At 35.8% G+C, this 14,723-nt stretch overlaps 1 protein-coding gene across 12 annotated transcripts in view; it reads left to right on the top strand.

Annotated features, from left to right (window-relative positions):
- The first annotated feature begins 274 nt into the window (after positions 1 to 274).
- R3HDM1 (R3H domain containing 1) overlaps positions 275 to 14,723 on the top strand; it is a 123,068-nt gene continuing 108,619 nt past the window's right edge. For 7 of the 12 annotated variants that reach the window (XM_064382807.1, XM_012468466.2, XM_012468465.2 and 4 more), the window contains exons 1-4: positions 275 to 364; positions 2,904 to 3,114; positions 13,220 to 13,261; positions 13,741 to 13,830. In XM_064382807.1, the coding sequence (XP_064238877.1) occupies positions 2,944 to 3,114; positions 13,220 to 13,261; positions 13,741 to 13,830 (303 nt within the window). In that variant the 5' untranslated portion in view covers positions 275 to 364; positions 2,904 to 2,943. The remainder of the gene's footprint in view (positions 365 to 2,903; positions 3,115 to 13,219; positions 13,262 to 13,740; positions 13,831 to 14,723) is intronic. The other 5 variants (XM_064382811.1, XM_012468470.2, XM_012468464.2 and 2 more) reach the window with 2 other exon arrangements.

Here is a 14,723-nt window from a genome sequence, read left to right as displayed (position 1 = left end):
TGACTTATTCAGGTTCACAAAGCATTCTGACTCTTGTTTATAAAAATAATATAATAAAACAACTGATAGTAATATTTTTAATTTCTCAATTTCATGTGGAGTGTTCCATTTCCTTTGGCTATTTTGTTCAAATAGTTTCTTTTGTTTCATTTTAGGCCACAGAAAGGTATGATATATTTGATCCAAGACAGTCCATTTCAGTCCAGGAATCTACAGTGGTGACAAGGACATGGGACTCCTCCTGCCAGATTACAGATGGTTCACTACAGTTGACATCCTGGCTGACAACTGTGAAAAAGAACCTTGGATTGTTTTATTTTATTTTTGTGGGACACCACAATCCCAAATCCAAAGGACACATCAGGTAATACTTCCCTGTAATTCAGAAAAATACGTTTCTTTTTCTTGCAAAATTTTACCTATAAAAAGCAAGGAGCCGGAGTGTTTTAAGTAACTTTCCCACCCTCTCCCCACTTTGCAGCTGTTGGTTTTCAGAAGGAACCAATTAACTTTGGTATGGGTTATAATTAAGGAAAACATGGGTGTTTTTTAATATAGTTCAATCTGTCTGTGACTTTAGCATCTACTTCTCTTTGGCTTTTTTAACTTTTCATCTGTATTTATAAATTCCTAAAATCCAATTGTTTATTTATTTATGAGATGGAGTCACACTCTGTCACCCAGGCTGGAGTGCAGTGGTGCTATCTTGGCTCAGTGCAACTTCTGCCTCCCAGGTTCAAGCAATTCTCCTGCCTCAATTTCCCGAGTAGCTGGGATTACAGGCATGCAGAGGCATGCCACCATGCCCGGCTAATTTTGGTATTTTCAATAGAGATGGGTTTTCGCCATGTTGGCCAAGGTGGTCTCGAATTCTGGCCTCAAGTGATCACTTACCTCACCCTCCCAAAGCACTGAGATTGCAGGCATGAGCCACCGCCTCTGGCCCTAAAATCCATTTAGATATTTAATTGCAAAACACTCTTTCAGGAAATGAACTTACGAATTTTTCAAATTGACATAGAGAAAATAAATTCCACTGGTTTTTTTCCCCCACAAGATTTTATTATGAAAATTTTCAGAAATACAGAAAAATTTAAAGAATTTGGCCGGGACTGGTGGCTCACGCCTGTAATCCAAGCACTTTGGAGGCCAAGGCAGGCAGATCACCTGAGGTCAGGAGTTCAAGACCAGCCTAACCAACATGGTGAAACCCCATCTTTAAAAAAAAAAAAAAAAGAAAGAAAGAAAAATTTAAAGAATTTTACAGTGAACACCCCATAACCACCCCTTGATTTTATCAGTAACGTTTTAGCATACCTGCTATAACCTATATCTGTCTATCCCTCTATATATCAATCTGTTCATTTTTTTAAAATGCATTTTAGACTCAGTTGTTTATATCAAGTTCTGCCATTGTTGGTTTTTTGTTTGTTTTGTTTTGTAACAGAGCCTCACTCTTTCACCCAAGCTGGAGTACAGTGGCATGATCACTGCTCACTGGAACCCCCACCTTTCAGCTTCAAGCGATTCTTGTGCCTCAGCTTCCCAAGTAGCTGTGATTACAGGCATGCACCACCATGCCTGGCTAATTTTTATATTTTTAGTAGAGTCTGGGTTTTGCCAGGTTGCCCAGGCTGGTTTTGAACTACTGAGCTCAAGCAATCCACCCACCTTGGCCTCCCAGAGTGCTGGGACTACAGTCATGAGCCACCTCACCCAGCCAAGTTCTGCTGTTTTTATTACATTTTTCACATCTTAACATGATAGCTGTCTTTAGCTTAATCTCTGATACATTAACCCAGTGTGAACTCAGTAGTTTTCTTAAACTCACTAATGATATGAAATATATTGGAATCTTATGTATTTTATTTCCTGTGGATTCCATATTCTAGAGTACCTGGATAATATGTGTTGTTTGGCATTGAATCACTTAATTCAGGAAAGTTTTCAATGCTTTCTTATTGCTGAACATACTTGTTCATCCAGATTTACAAGTATATTTTGTAATAGAATGTTACTGTTTTGTTTTGTTTTTAATTATTTTCTTTTGGAAATATTTCAGGGTAATTAAGAAATTTGGAATTTTAGGAATCCAGATGAAAAAGCTATGATAGGTATTCCTTTGGAGAAAAAGAATTCTAATGTCTTCTAAATACAAATGTATTATTCTCCAGCCATTACCTTCTACATTGATCTGGCTCATTCCTTAATGTTTCTTAAGAATTGCAACAAGTAAATGTGCATCAAAATCACCTCATATTCTTTTTTTATTTTTGAAACAGAGTCTTGCTCTGTCACCAGGCTGGAGTTCAGTGGTGCGATCTCAGCTCACTACAACCTCTGCCTCCCAGGTGCAAGTGATTCTCTTGCCTCAGTCTCCCACGGAGCTGGGACTACAGGCGCCCGCCACCATGCCCAGCTAATTTTTGTGTTTTTAGTAGAGACGAGGTTTCACCATGTTGTCCAGGATGGTCTCAATCTCTTGACCTCATGATCCACCCGCCTTGGCCTCCCAGAGTGCTGGGATTACAGGCATGAACCACTGAGCCTGGTCTTCTTTTTCTTTAAATGTATTTATTTATGTGTTAGCAATAGGGACTTGCTATTGTTGCCCAGGTTGGGCTCAACCTCCTGGACTCAAGCAGTCATCCTGTCTGACACTCAGGTAGCTGGGACTGCGCCTGGCTCACATCCTTTTTATAGCTCTTTTCTCACTGTATTGTCTTTTTTTTTTTTAATGTGGATGTATCTACCACAAAATTACATACTCCTTGAAGGCAGGAATTTTGCTCCTGTCTATATTATTCAACATTATTTCTGGAACATAGCAGACATTTGGTCAGTATTGTGTAGTAACTGAATGTAAAAATGTTTCAAACTAGATTAAATTTTTTTTTCTTAAGGCTTCAAGCTCCCTGTAGAATTCGAAAATAACCTTTGCTAATGAGGATGTCTGATACTGTTACTGTAAAAGATGAAACTGCTACAATGAAAGATTTGGAGGCAGAAGTGAAAGATACAACCAGAGTTGAAAATCTTATCAAATCAGAAAACTATGGGAAGATTTTGGTAGAGAAGAATGAACATTGTATTGAGAACAATATTGATTTGCAGGTAAACAAAATTTTTTCTCTGGCTACTAATACTAAATATTCAGCATGTATTTATGTTTATTTTCATATAAAACTCACTTCTCAAAATTCTAAAAGGGTAAGTTGACCCTTGGTGACATGCTTACCAGCTGGTTTTGGACCCATGTGGATTAGCTTGCTGTGAGTCTTAACTCTGATTTGCTTGTATCATGTAATATAATTCTTTTTATTTGTATGTGACTAGTGCATTTTTGTTGACTTTATACTTTCTCATTCCACCGTTTTCCTAATTATCAGTGCTGTGAAAGTTCAAAATTTTAACCTAAGATCTCTTAGAGGAAAGAGAAATAGAATAAAACTGCAGACAATCTATTAGTAAAAACAGTCTCCAGGGGGTTCCTTAGTCACTTAGCCTGACTGATAAAAAGGATTTGTGGAGGGGAAATATAATGCTTTTGATTTTGTGCATATATAATGACTTAGAACTAGCCACTGAGAAGACTTCTGATTCCAGGAATAAACGGAAATTAAGTAGATTAACAGATTCAAGATAGGTAAAAATGGTCCCAAGTAATAGTATTTCTAGTAGTATTCATTTGGTAAGCTTTTCTAGTTATCTGTTTTCTCAAAATGAAGGACTAACAACTTTTAAACCTTTTCATTTTGAGATGGAGTCTCACTCTGTCACCCAGGCTGGAGTACAGTGGTGAGATCTCGGCTCACTGCAACCTCCTTCTCCTGGGTTCAAGTGATTCCCCTGCCTCGCCCTCCCAAGCAGCTAGGACTACAGGTGCACACCACCACACCTGGCTAATTTTTTCTATTTTAGTAGAGATAGGGTTTCACCATGTTGCCCAGGCTGGTCTCGATCCCCTGAGCTCTGGCAATCCACGCCTCAGCCTCCCAAAGTGCTAGGATTACAGGTGCACCCAGCCCGCAATTTTTTTTTTTTTTTTTACTGTCTCATCATTTATGAGTCAAGAAATGAAGCAGGACTTAGGCTGAGACAATTTTCTATTTTACAAGGTATCCAAATAGTCAGACTTCTTATGTGGCAGCTCAGGGATCCCAGAGAGAATGTTCCAAGAAAGCCAAGCAAAGCCGCAAGGTTTCTTTTGATGTAGGCCCAGAAGTTCCAGATCATTACTTCTGCTCTCTTCTTTTGATGACATAGTCAATCAAAAGCCCAGGGGAAGGGGAATTAGACCCTGTCTCTCAGTAGGAAAGAATTTGTAGCTACTTTTAATCTACCACAAAAAGTTACTCAAAAACATTGTTTAACGGTAATGTTTTAGTTTTGCTTTGCAATTAAAGAATTATATTTTTGGAGAAAATATTCTATCATCATTTCTATATCCTAAAGACTTTGAAGGCTATAAGCCAAAAATTACAGCTCTGCTTTTTTTTTTATTCTTTTTAGCTTCACTTTTTTATAGAAACCTGTTTTTAAAGGTTATCTCATTCTTTTATTCCGTCAAAAACTTTCTTTTTTCCCTATTATATACCAGACACCATGTTAGACAATAATAGCAATTCCTCCAGCTATAAAAAAGCATTTAGGCCCCACTGATTATAGTCAAGTGCGAATTATCTAAGAAATTGGGAGGAATAACATATTTTTTCCCAGTCATTTTAAAAAGTAATAGCACTTTTTCAAACAACAAAAAATTGCCATGCCTGTAATCAGTACACTCAGTGATGGCAGCATGCCAGTGTCCTGATTGCATCAGGGAAAATCTGCTAAAGTTCTATTGCATTTGTGATTGAAATATAAAATATTTCATTTTAGCATCTTTTCTACAGTTAATGTTTCTTCTCCTAGATCATGCTTATCAACAAGTCATTAACTGGGATTATTGCATTTCCTACCATGTCTGTTGTGTTGCCTTTGGCAGTAAGCCACAAGAACATTCTGATGACCACTTTCACATCATGGCCCAGTTATTTGTAGTATAAGAAAATTTTCCACATTCTCCAAATCATTTATTGAAAGTCTATTCTTTACCAAGGAAATACCATAGTAAACAAACATCATAGATATGGTCTTGACCTCTTGTTTCCTATAGCATAGTGACTGTATTGATTTGGAAAGAGGAAAAACATAGAATGTGAGAACTCATTTTATGTTAATCTGGTGAATGCCATATTCATTTTATTTCTTTATTTCTTTATAATTTACTACATATATGAATATTAACTCTGCTTTGAGCTTTTGAGGTCCAAGATGCTTTCATCCAAGGCGGCTGGCAAGGGAGGTACAGTTGAAATACCTTTTATAGAACAGATTTAATTAATGGAAATTGGGAATTTAAAGGAGATAAAACTGGAAAATAGGTCTGTTCTGTGTTTTCATTTAAAATATTGTAAAACAAAGTCAACTGTTTTAAGCATCAACAGGAAATAAGTGTTTTGTTTTAAAAAGTCTGGTTAATACGGAGTTACTTTTAATGTGGAGTTAACTATTCTAACATACTACCAGATATCTCATCTTTCCTCTAAGATACTACCTAAAGATTGTTATCTTAAATGGCAATTGCTATTTTCACTCATAAGTTTGGATGTATGTAGCAAATAATGTAGGGTTTCTATTGAGATTTTTGAATAAACTGTTACTGTATTCTAATAGAGTAGTAAGATATTCTCTACTTTGCTCTCATGCTGAAAATCAGCTACCATGAATATTATAACTTATGTCTGTTATCTTGCTTTAGCATAGTAATATTTAGAGTGATTAAAGGAAACAGAAATGTTTCCCTTCCAAAAGAAGCATTCATTTCATTCATTTATATAAAAAACTGAACATCTAATGTATACATTTTGAGTGAAGTTATTTTCAGTTAAGGGATATTATAGCCTCTTGTACTATGAAGAAACCTTATGATTTTCTTTCTGTTAAGGATAGAATTTACATAAAAAATAATTTCATCAAACTAGAGAGAGGCCAATAGACATGATATGTCATCTCAGGTGGTTCTAAGCAGAGATTATCTCAAGAGCTCTTTGACCATTTAATTTATAAATAATTCTACTTGTGTTTTCTTTCTGCTTTTATCAGTTTTCTCTTTCTACCTTTAAAAAATATATGTATTTTATTCAGGGTTTTGTTTTGGACTGTGATCTTTTATAGAAGTTTTAGGATGACTTTCATAAGAATTTCTTAATACTTCAGAGCTAAGTCAAGTAATTTGTGTGCATTAATGTCAGGAAGTTAACTTTCCCACATAATTGTCTTGGGGTTGTTCTGAATTGTTGATTATGGTCTTAATTACCTGACAGGTTTTTGGTCAGTAATTTTTCTACTGCCACACACTGTTTCTATTGAGAATGTGGAGGTACATTTTGGACTTTATATTTTTATGAAACATTTAGAAGGTTGGGGTGGTGGGTGCCAGGTTTCTAAATCCAGAAAAATGTATTTTGTTAGACTACAAGTATCCCTAATCTTTAACATGGGTTAAATGGATGGTGGGAAATGTTTACTTTGATTTCCTGTGTATAACTCACTGATGTGGTCTCCATTGTTTGATTTTCTTCACGGATAGGTTTTTCAGATTAAATTTAGAGTAAATTGGCCTGGTGCAGTGGCACATGACTGTAATCCCAGCACTTTGGGGAAGGCTGAGGCGGGCGGATCTCAGGAATTTGAGACCAGCCTGGGCAACATGGCGAAACCCCGTCTCTACCAAAAAAAAAATACAAAAATTAGTTGGGCGTGATGGCATGTACCTGTAGTCCCAGCTGCTCTAGAGACTGAGGTGGGAGGATTGCTTGAGCCTGGGAGATCGAGGTTGCAGTGAGCTGAAATTGTGTTGTTCCACTCCAGCCTGGGTGACAGAGTAAGACCCTGTCTAAAAAAAAAAAAAATTTTAAATAATAAACTTAGGATAAATTATATTTTATGTTGATTTTTGCAGTCATTTCTTTGAAATATAAAATTAAGAACCCTGTGCTCTGCTTATTAAAGGTTCAAACTCAACTTTCCCATTCTTTTACAGTTGTATCTTTGTACTTAACAAATGGTTTGTCCAGGGGTGTTCATCTATATACATGTGTATATGCACACAATTCAAAACATATTTGGGAACAGTTCAAACAATGCCTCTCCCCCTCCATTATAATAGGATAGCCAATCCAAGTTGTATTGGTAAACAAGGCCTTGTGTGCCAGAGTCAATGAATAGCTCCGGCATATATGAGTGAATTTTCCACTCATATATGTTGGCTAAAATACATATTATATATTCTGAGAATTGGCTAAAATACATATTTTATATATTCTGTTTCAGTAGTAAGCCCTTTGATAATTAAGATGAGACTCTTACGTCTTGTATCCCTCAAGTTAATTCCAAAGCATTTCTTTAAAAAGGGTCTGGGCAAGATAAGGGGCAAGAAAGCAGTGAATCTAATAAGGCTGTCAGAAAAGCTCAGAACACAAGGCCACACTTCTTCCACAATGAGGACAGTAAATAACAAATTCCCTAATTTGCTAGGAAAGTATTGATGAAATAATTAACTTATTTCATTAATCTGTTAAGAAATGAAGTGTTTTGCCAGGCTCGGTGGCTCACACCTATAATCCCAGCACTTTGGGAGGCCGAGGCGGGTGGATCACGAGGTCAAGAGATCGAGACCATCCTGGTCAACATGGTGAAACCCCGTCTCTACTAAAAATACAAAAAATTAGCTGGGCGTGGTGGCGCGGGCCTGTAATCCCAGCTACTCAAGAGGCTGAGACAGGAGAATTGCCTGAACCCAGGAGGCGGAGGTTGCGGTGAGCCGAGATCACGCCATTGCACTCCAGCCTGTGTAACAAGAGCGAAACTCCATCTCAAAAAAAAAAAGAAATGAAGTGTTTTTTTTAAAGGACTGAATAAAAGTCTCTTTATATAAAATAATTCAAATAATAACCTTAGCTGTTTTCCTGCTTGTCAAAGAAAGATTAAAAGGATGTGTGTGGCCAACCATTGTGGCTCATGCCAGTGCTTTGGGAGGCTGAGGCAGGAGGGTTGCTTGAGCCCAGGATTTTTAGACCAGCCTGGACAACACAGGAAGACTTTGTCTCTACAAAAAATAAAAACAAAAAATTAGCCAGTCGTCACAGTACATGACTATAGTCCTAGTTGCTTGGGAGGCTGAGGCGAGGGTATGACTTGAGCCCAGGAATTTGAGGCTGCAGTGAGTTAGGATTGCACCAGTGCACTCCAGCCTGGGTAAGAGAGTAAGACCTGTTCCTTAAAAAAAATAATAAATAAAAAGTATGGCCAGGCACATTGGTTCACGCCTGTAATCTCAGCACTTTGGGAGGCCGAGGCAAGCAGAGTGCTTGAGTCCAGGAGTGTGAGATCAGCTGGGGCAATATGGCAAATCCCATCTCTACAAAAAATTAGTCAGGCATGGTGGCTACTCAGGAGGCTGAGGTGGAAGGATCATCTGAGCCCAGAAGGTCAAGACTGCAGTGAGCTGGGATTGCACCACTGCACTCCACCTGGGTGACAGAGTGAGACTCTGTCTCAGAAAAATAAAAAGATATCTGTATTGTACCTCATACATAAAGCCTGACAAATGGTAGGTGGTATTAACAGTGTTATAATCATTATCATAATTGTTACTATTTATTAACAATAGCACGATTATATGGCTTTTCAAATTTGTCCCTTTATTGTCTTGCAAGATAGATTTTTCTTTAGTAATAAAGAGTAAAACTTACCATAACCTTCCCACATTTTCAGTACAGTGGTTTTGTTTATTTCTATTAAATTCTGTAACTGTATGCTGTATTTTTATTGTTTTTTTTATTCATATTGAATGAGTTTAACTTTTTAAAACTTACGATATATTTTCCATAGTATGCTTTATTTTTATAATTCTAGGATTTGGTACTCTTTCTACTGAACTTGGATCATATGTACATATAGTAGCACTTGTAAGCACATTTACTTTTCATGGTGCTTTCTTGGGATGTATAAACATGTTTGCTACATCTTGTAGATGTAGAAATGCTTTTGCATACTTACTGTTTGTACTTCTTTGGATAATTTTCATGTACATCACCAGTAGGATGGGATGATCCTTGATCTTCATTTATTATATGGAATAACACTAAACCAGATAGTTTGTGACTTTCTCCATGGACTTTTCATTAGAGTCTAAGAGTCAGGCCTTTGAATATTTAACTCTGTGCTTTATGGCTCAAAAGGTTAAATGTTAAAAATAAATTGTGATTGTGTTTGGTTTATTGATTTTTAAAATAGCTCTCCTGCATCAGAGAACTTTGTATCTTTTATTCCAGTAGAAATTAGCATCCTGGCATCCATTATTTTTACTCCCCTGATCTTAACTAGACATGGAACATTTTAATTGTCTTCCTTATAATTCCCATTAATCTTTACTGTTACCTAGAAAAGTACCGAGAATTTGTAAGCTCTTCAAGGTGTATTGAGTCTGGTTGAAAGGGTGTAACCATTAAATTTTTCTTCCTTACAATTATTAATTACAAAGAGAAAATTATCCCTGTTTTTCAAATGTCAGATTTTTTTAGTTGAGTGATATTTAATTGGTATTTTTGTGCCAATACATATATAACTAATAAGGATTGCTCTGTTTTTCTCAGTTCTCCAAATTCTAGTAGCTGATAGCTCTGACGACTTACTAGCATCAATTTCAAACTGAAATTCTATTAAGGATGTTTCATATTCTGCACCCATTTTTTGATCTAGTTCCTGTCTTATACTTCGGTATAAAACAATGTAAATTATAGATTGGGGACTTTGTCCCTGAGCTTTGTAAATTCTAATTTAAGGCATTTCTATGGACTAATACATGTCTATTAAACAAGCTGCTAAATTTTTACTGTGACAGTGAAATTCTGCTAAGGGTGAAAAGTGTGCTCTAAATAATAAAATCCATTTTTTTAATAATTACATATCAAATAGAGAGAATTCCTATTTAAAGCCAAATCTGGCTGCCAAATAGATTATAAAAATATGAAGTAAAGTCTGTTTACTTTAATAAACAACTTGTTTTCTCTGCTTTGTTGTGTGCATTGCTATATTTTCTAGTACATATAATATCAGTTCTTTGCTATTTGAAAGGACATTGAAATTATGTTATTGAATAATGCTATTTTGGCAATTTATAGTTTACTTATATAGTAGTGTATTAGTTTTCTATTGCTGCATAAAAATGACCACAAATATAGAGGCTTAAAAGACAACACTCATTATCAGGTCACAGTGGGCCCAAAACTGTATGTAGGTCTGAGGTCCTGTTTTTTGGCTAGTTGTCAGTAAAGGCCACTCTGTTCCAAGAGGCTGCTCATAGTCCTCTTTACATGGCCCATCCATCTTGAAAGCCATCAACAATATGTCAAGTCCTTCTCATGCTTTAAATCTCTCTGACTTGCTCCTATGCTCCCACCAGAGAAAAGTCTCAGCTTTTATTGAATTAGATTCACCTGAATCTTAAATTGTATCTTAAGATCAGCTAGCTTGGAGCTTAGTTAACAAATGCAAAATCCACCAGGGCGCAGTAGTTCACATGTGTAATTCCATCACTTTGGGAGGCCAAGGGTGCTGCTCACTTAAGGTCAGGAATTTGAGACCAGCCTGGACGATATAGTGAAACCCTGTCTCTACTAAAAATACAAAAATTAGCCATACATGAGTGCCTGTAATCCCAGCTACTCTGGAGGCTGAGGCAGACTAATCACTTGAACTTGGGAGGCGGAGGTTGCAGTGAGCCAAGATCACACCACTGCACTCCAACCTGAGCAACAGAGTGAGACTTAGTCTCAAAAAAAAGCAAATTCCTTTCTCTGCAGTACCTAGATTTGTGTTTGATTGAATAACCAGCGAATGGGAATCTTGGGGGCCATCTTTAGAATTCTACCTCAAGTAGAATTTAATCCACAATAAAGTTTTTTTAATAGATATTAAATGCACTGGACTAAGATTCTGAAGATCTGGGGTTCCATTTGACTAGTAACTGATTCTGGACTGTGAGGTCTTTAAGACCAGGAACTGTGTCTTACTCATCTTCATAGCCCTAGTGCCTAGCACAGTGTCTGGTATAGAACAGGAATCTAAAACATGTTTGTTAAATGAAGTCAAATTAAGATAATTTTACTTCTCTGTATCTTCCTTTATCTTTTCCTCATCTTCATCAAAGTCTCCTTGTAGATTAAAAGTGAGATAGTTAATACATGTGTAAGTCTATGAATATTCTTAAGTATTATGATAGGGACAATAGAGAGCATCCCCATTTTATACACTTTTTTAAATTAGCATTTGTTAGATTAAGTAATTTATCTTAATCTCATTGCTAATAAGTAGAGGAAGCACATAGGTTTTCTGTCATGGTCAGTTCCTAACCTTTAATCATCGATTACATTTATATGCATTTTAGAGTTTTCACAGTCCCTTTTTTAGCTACACTTTCATTGAATCCTTTCAAGAACCCTGTGATTAGTGCAAATAGCATGAAAACTTTAGACAGATTAAAGTAAACTGAAGTAATTTGACCATGGTTACCCACTAATAAAAAGCAAATTCAAAAATTTAAGTCCAGCTCTTCTGCATATGAATACAGCATTTACATTGCCAGTTAATGACCCCTCCATTTTAGAGATTTTTAATAGAGGATTTTATACTAGTGATACTTAAAATTACAAGAGATTAAAGCAGAAGACTGGGAGTAAGTCAGAAATTCTTTTCCCTTCTGCTTCCTCAGAGCTCATTTAATTATGTGTATTTTCATAGTATTCACTGTTGCTTTTCTCCCGCTTTTTTTTCCTGTAGGCCCTAGATGGTGGCATCTACCACCTAGACTAGATGGTAGCACAACTTATTTTACTTCTGTTGTTAGATGTGAACTAGAAATCCTCTTGAGCAAATTAGAAAGTAGGTAGAAACAGAAGACAATACCAACATGCAGAAGCCCTCTTAGGCAGCACTGCCATATGCATTTGTGCGTACACATACTGTTTTCTTCTGTATAAGAAACAGAAAGTCATTTTCTTTTATTTTTTCTGTTTTCCTTTTGTTATTATTCTGTAGCTTGTGTAATCCAGGATTAAAATCCCAAGAATACAGGGCTTTTTCATTTGAAGAACTTTTGGCTCAAAATGAGGGCAGGACATACTGGTACTGTAGACTCTTATTTCTGCTGACTCTACAAAGAAGGCCTTTTTGAAGTAAAATGATGGCCTTTTTTTTTTTTTTTTAAATGTAAAGCATACTAGTCTGGATATTAAGGATTTTATATCTGTTTTACATTTGGTATCAGACTGGGTCCCTGGTGTTAAGAAATAAAAATGATAGATACCTGGGCCCTGTACTATTTCGGGTTGGGTTTGAAGAGGAAAATTGGAAAGAAGTAGAAGGAAAGAATGTTTAAAACCTATCTGACTGTGATTGACAGGTGCTTCAGCTGCTTTCCCAAACCAAAGCTTGTATCACATACTTGAGTTAGTTTGCCTTACCAGGTTCCCCAGTCTTGCGACTGATGGTCCGTCTGTCATGCTGGACCTTCATATTGGAAATCTGCCCTTTTTTCTTCCTTTCTGCTTCATTGCTTCACCTCAGACCTAATGAATAGGTTTCTGTCACTAATAAACTGATGGTATACTTCATACAGCGTTGAAATAGCTCAGTAGATTTGTAGTTGGACTCTGACTCAGGTGCATTTGAAACATTCTCATTAAGTTGAAAGATTTTCTGAGTTTATCTACCTTAAACTGCTGATTTTTGTGTGTTGTTTTTCCTTAACCTTGGCTAAACTATAATATGTTGTAAAATAATGAAGAAGTATATTTTATTTCACTACTAAGAAGTCACTATATAAATTTCATTGTACATAATTAACACAAAAATTGTGGCCATTTGCTGATTTAAAGAAAAATGCCTAAGAAAGAAAAAATAAAGAAAAATGCCAACCTACCAGGATTTTAAAGAATCTTCTGCAAGTGTGCTTCTGGGAGGAATCAGTACTCTTTCACTGAAACCAAGTTTGATTTCCTCATTTTTCATACTTTATGTGCAGTTAGTTTTTCTGTGGTTTAGGAGTATGAATTAAGAAGCAAATTTTCTGTTTCAGTATGAAATTTAATACAAATCTTTCTTGTATATTCAGCGGCCATTGCAGTCATTTGGACAGACAGGAAAAAGGTCTAAGGTATAGTAAATATTTTGGTGTGCTGGCATGCCAAGGGCCTTCCTTCATGCTTGATGAATCCTTGTTTTCATATAGCACTACATTCAGTTTAGTTCTTTCATATTTTTTGGGGGGTGCAGAAAGCTTATTTTGTTTTATTTGGGGTTTTTGTCTTGCCTAGTCGCTTTTGTGCATTGCTTTTTTATCTTGATGGTTCTTTATCTGTAGAGAAAACCGCTTTCTCACCATTCTTTGGGATATGAAGTTGGAATTATTCTCATTCTTTCTATTGCTATAATTTTCAAGACTGCAATTGTTTGTTTTCCTTCTTAACAAAGGCCTTTAGTAGTGATTAATGATATATTTAACTTGCACATTTCATCTACTGTTATACATGACAGAAACTATTTATAAAGAAACTTAGAAACCCTTTCTAGGGGGCTTTTGGATATGCCCTAAATTTCTGAAATGTAGTGTTAATTATAAATACTTCTCTTCAGTCAAGCTCAAAGTTAAAGCTAGTTCGGAGCCTTGCAGTGTGTGAAGAATCACCACCACCCCCTGCAGCAGAGATATCACAGGAGAACCAGGTAAAAAAACAAAGCAAAACAAATGTTATTTCAAGACATGGTGGAACTGGAGAAATTTTTTTATATGATTAAATTAAGTTTGTGTTTGTTATGTTTGTTTTATTTTTACTAAATGAAACTGATTCAATAATACTTGGCACCCAAAATACACCTGAAAAGTTAGAAAAACTCTTTGCTTCAATCTAAGGCTTTGAGCAATGATTTCTCTTCTGGAAAAACTTAGGAATTTTGTAGTTAATTAGGAATGTGGCTTTAAGAGAGTTATAAATTATTTTTGTATAGTTAAAAAATATTAAGGTAGCACATCCAGTGAAATCTAATTGTGATGAAATTTGCCATTTTAGTTTTACCTTTTAGAAATTTTTCAAATACTTAATGCTTGTATGCAAAGAGACTGCCCAAGACTACTTCTTGATAGGTTATTAATGTAACTTGAATGCATGGTGAAGCCAATTTTCATATTACTTTGGCTCTTCAATAGTTACCTAGCACTTCTAATTTCTCATATGTCTATTCTTGTAAAATTTAGAACAAAGAAGTTTAGGCAGACCATTTACTTTGCCTCTTACATTCTTTTTAATGCTATGACTACTTTTCTGTTAATCTCAGCTATGGGTTGATCTCTGTCTCATGTTACATCTGTATATTTTTGCGTAAATATTTTTGGACCCTTTACTAATGTTTATCATGTGATAACTTTGCCTAGTGGCTTGTTCTACTTAAGAAGAGTTTTGGCAGCTTAAAATGCTTCTATATCCCAACAAACAGTTTCCAAGGAATTCAGGGAATATTGTAGTTATTTAAGAAGCCATGACTGATCCATGACATGTACATGTTTTTTATAAAGCAAATATCATTATACATTTGGTGATTCAAACTAAAACTTTTATACT

This window comes from Aotus nancymaae, unplaced genomic scaffold, assembly GCF_030222135.1.
Source record: "Aotus nancymaae isolate 86718 unplaced genomic scaffold, 86718_ANA_hifiasm-v0.15.2.pri h1tg000029l, whole genome shotgun sequence".
Classification (NCBI taxonomy): domain Eukaryota; kingdom Metazoa; phylum Chordata; class Mammalia; order Primates; family Aotidae; genus Aotus; species Aotus nancymaae.
Note: the sequence above shows the minus strand (reverse complement) of the source record. Positions and strands in the feature narration are given on the sequence as shown.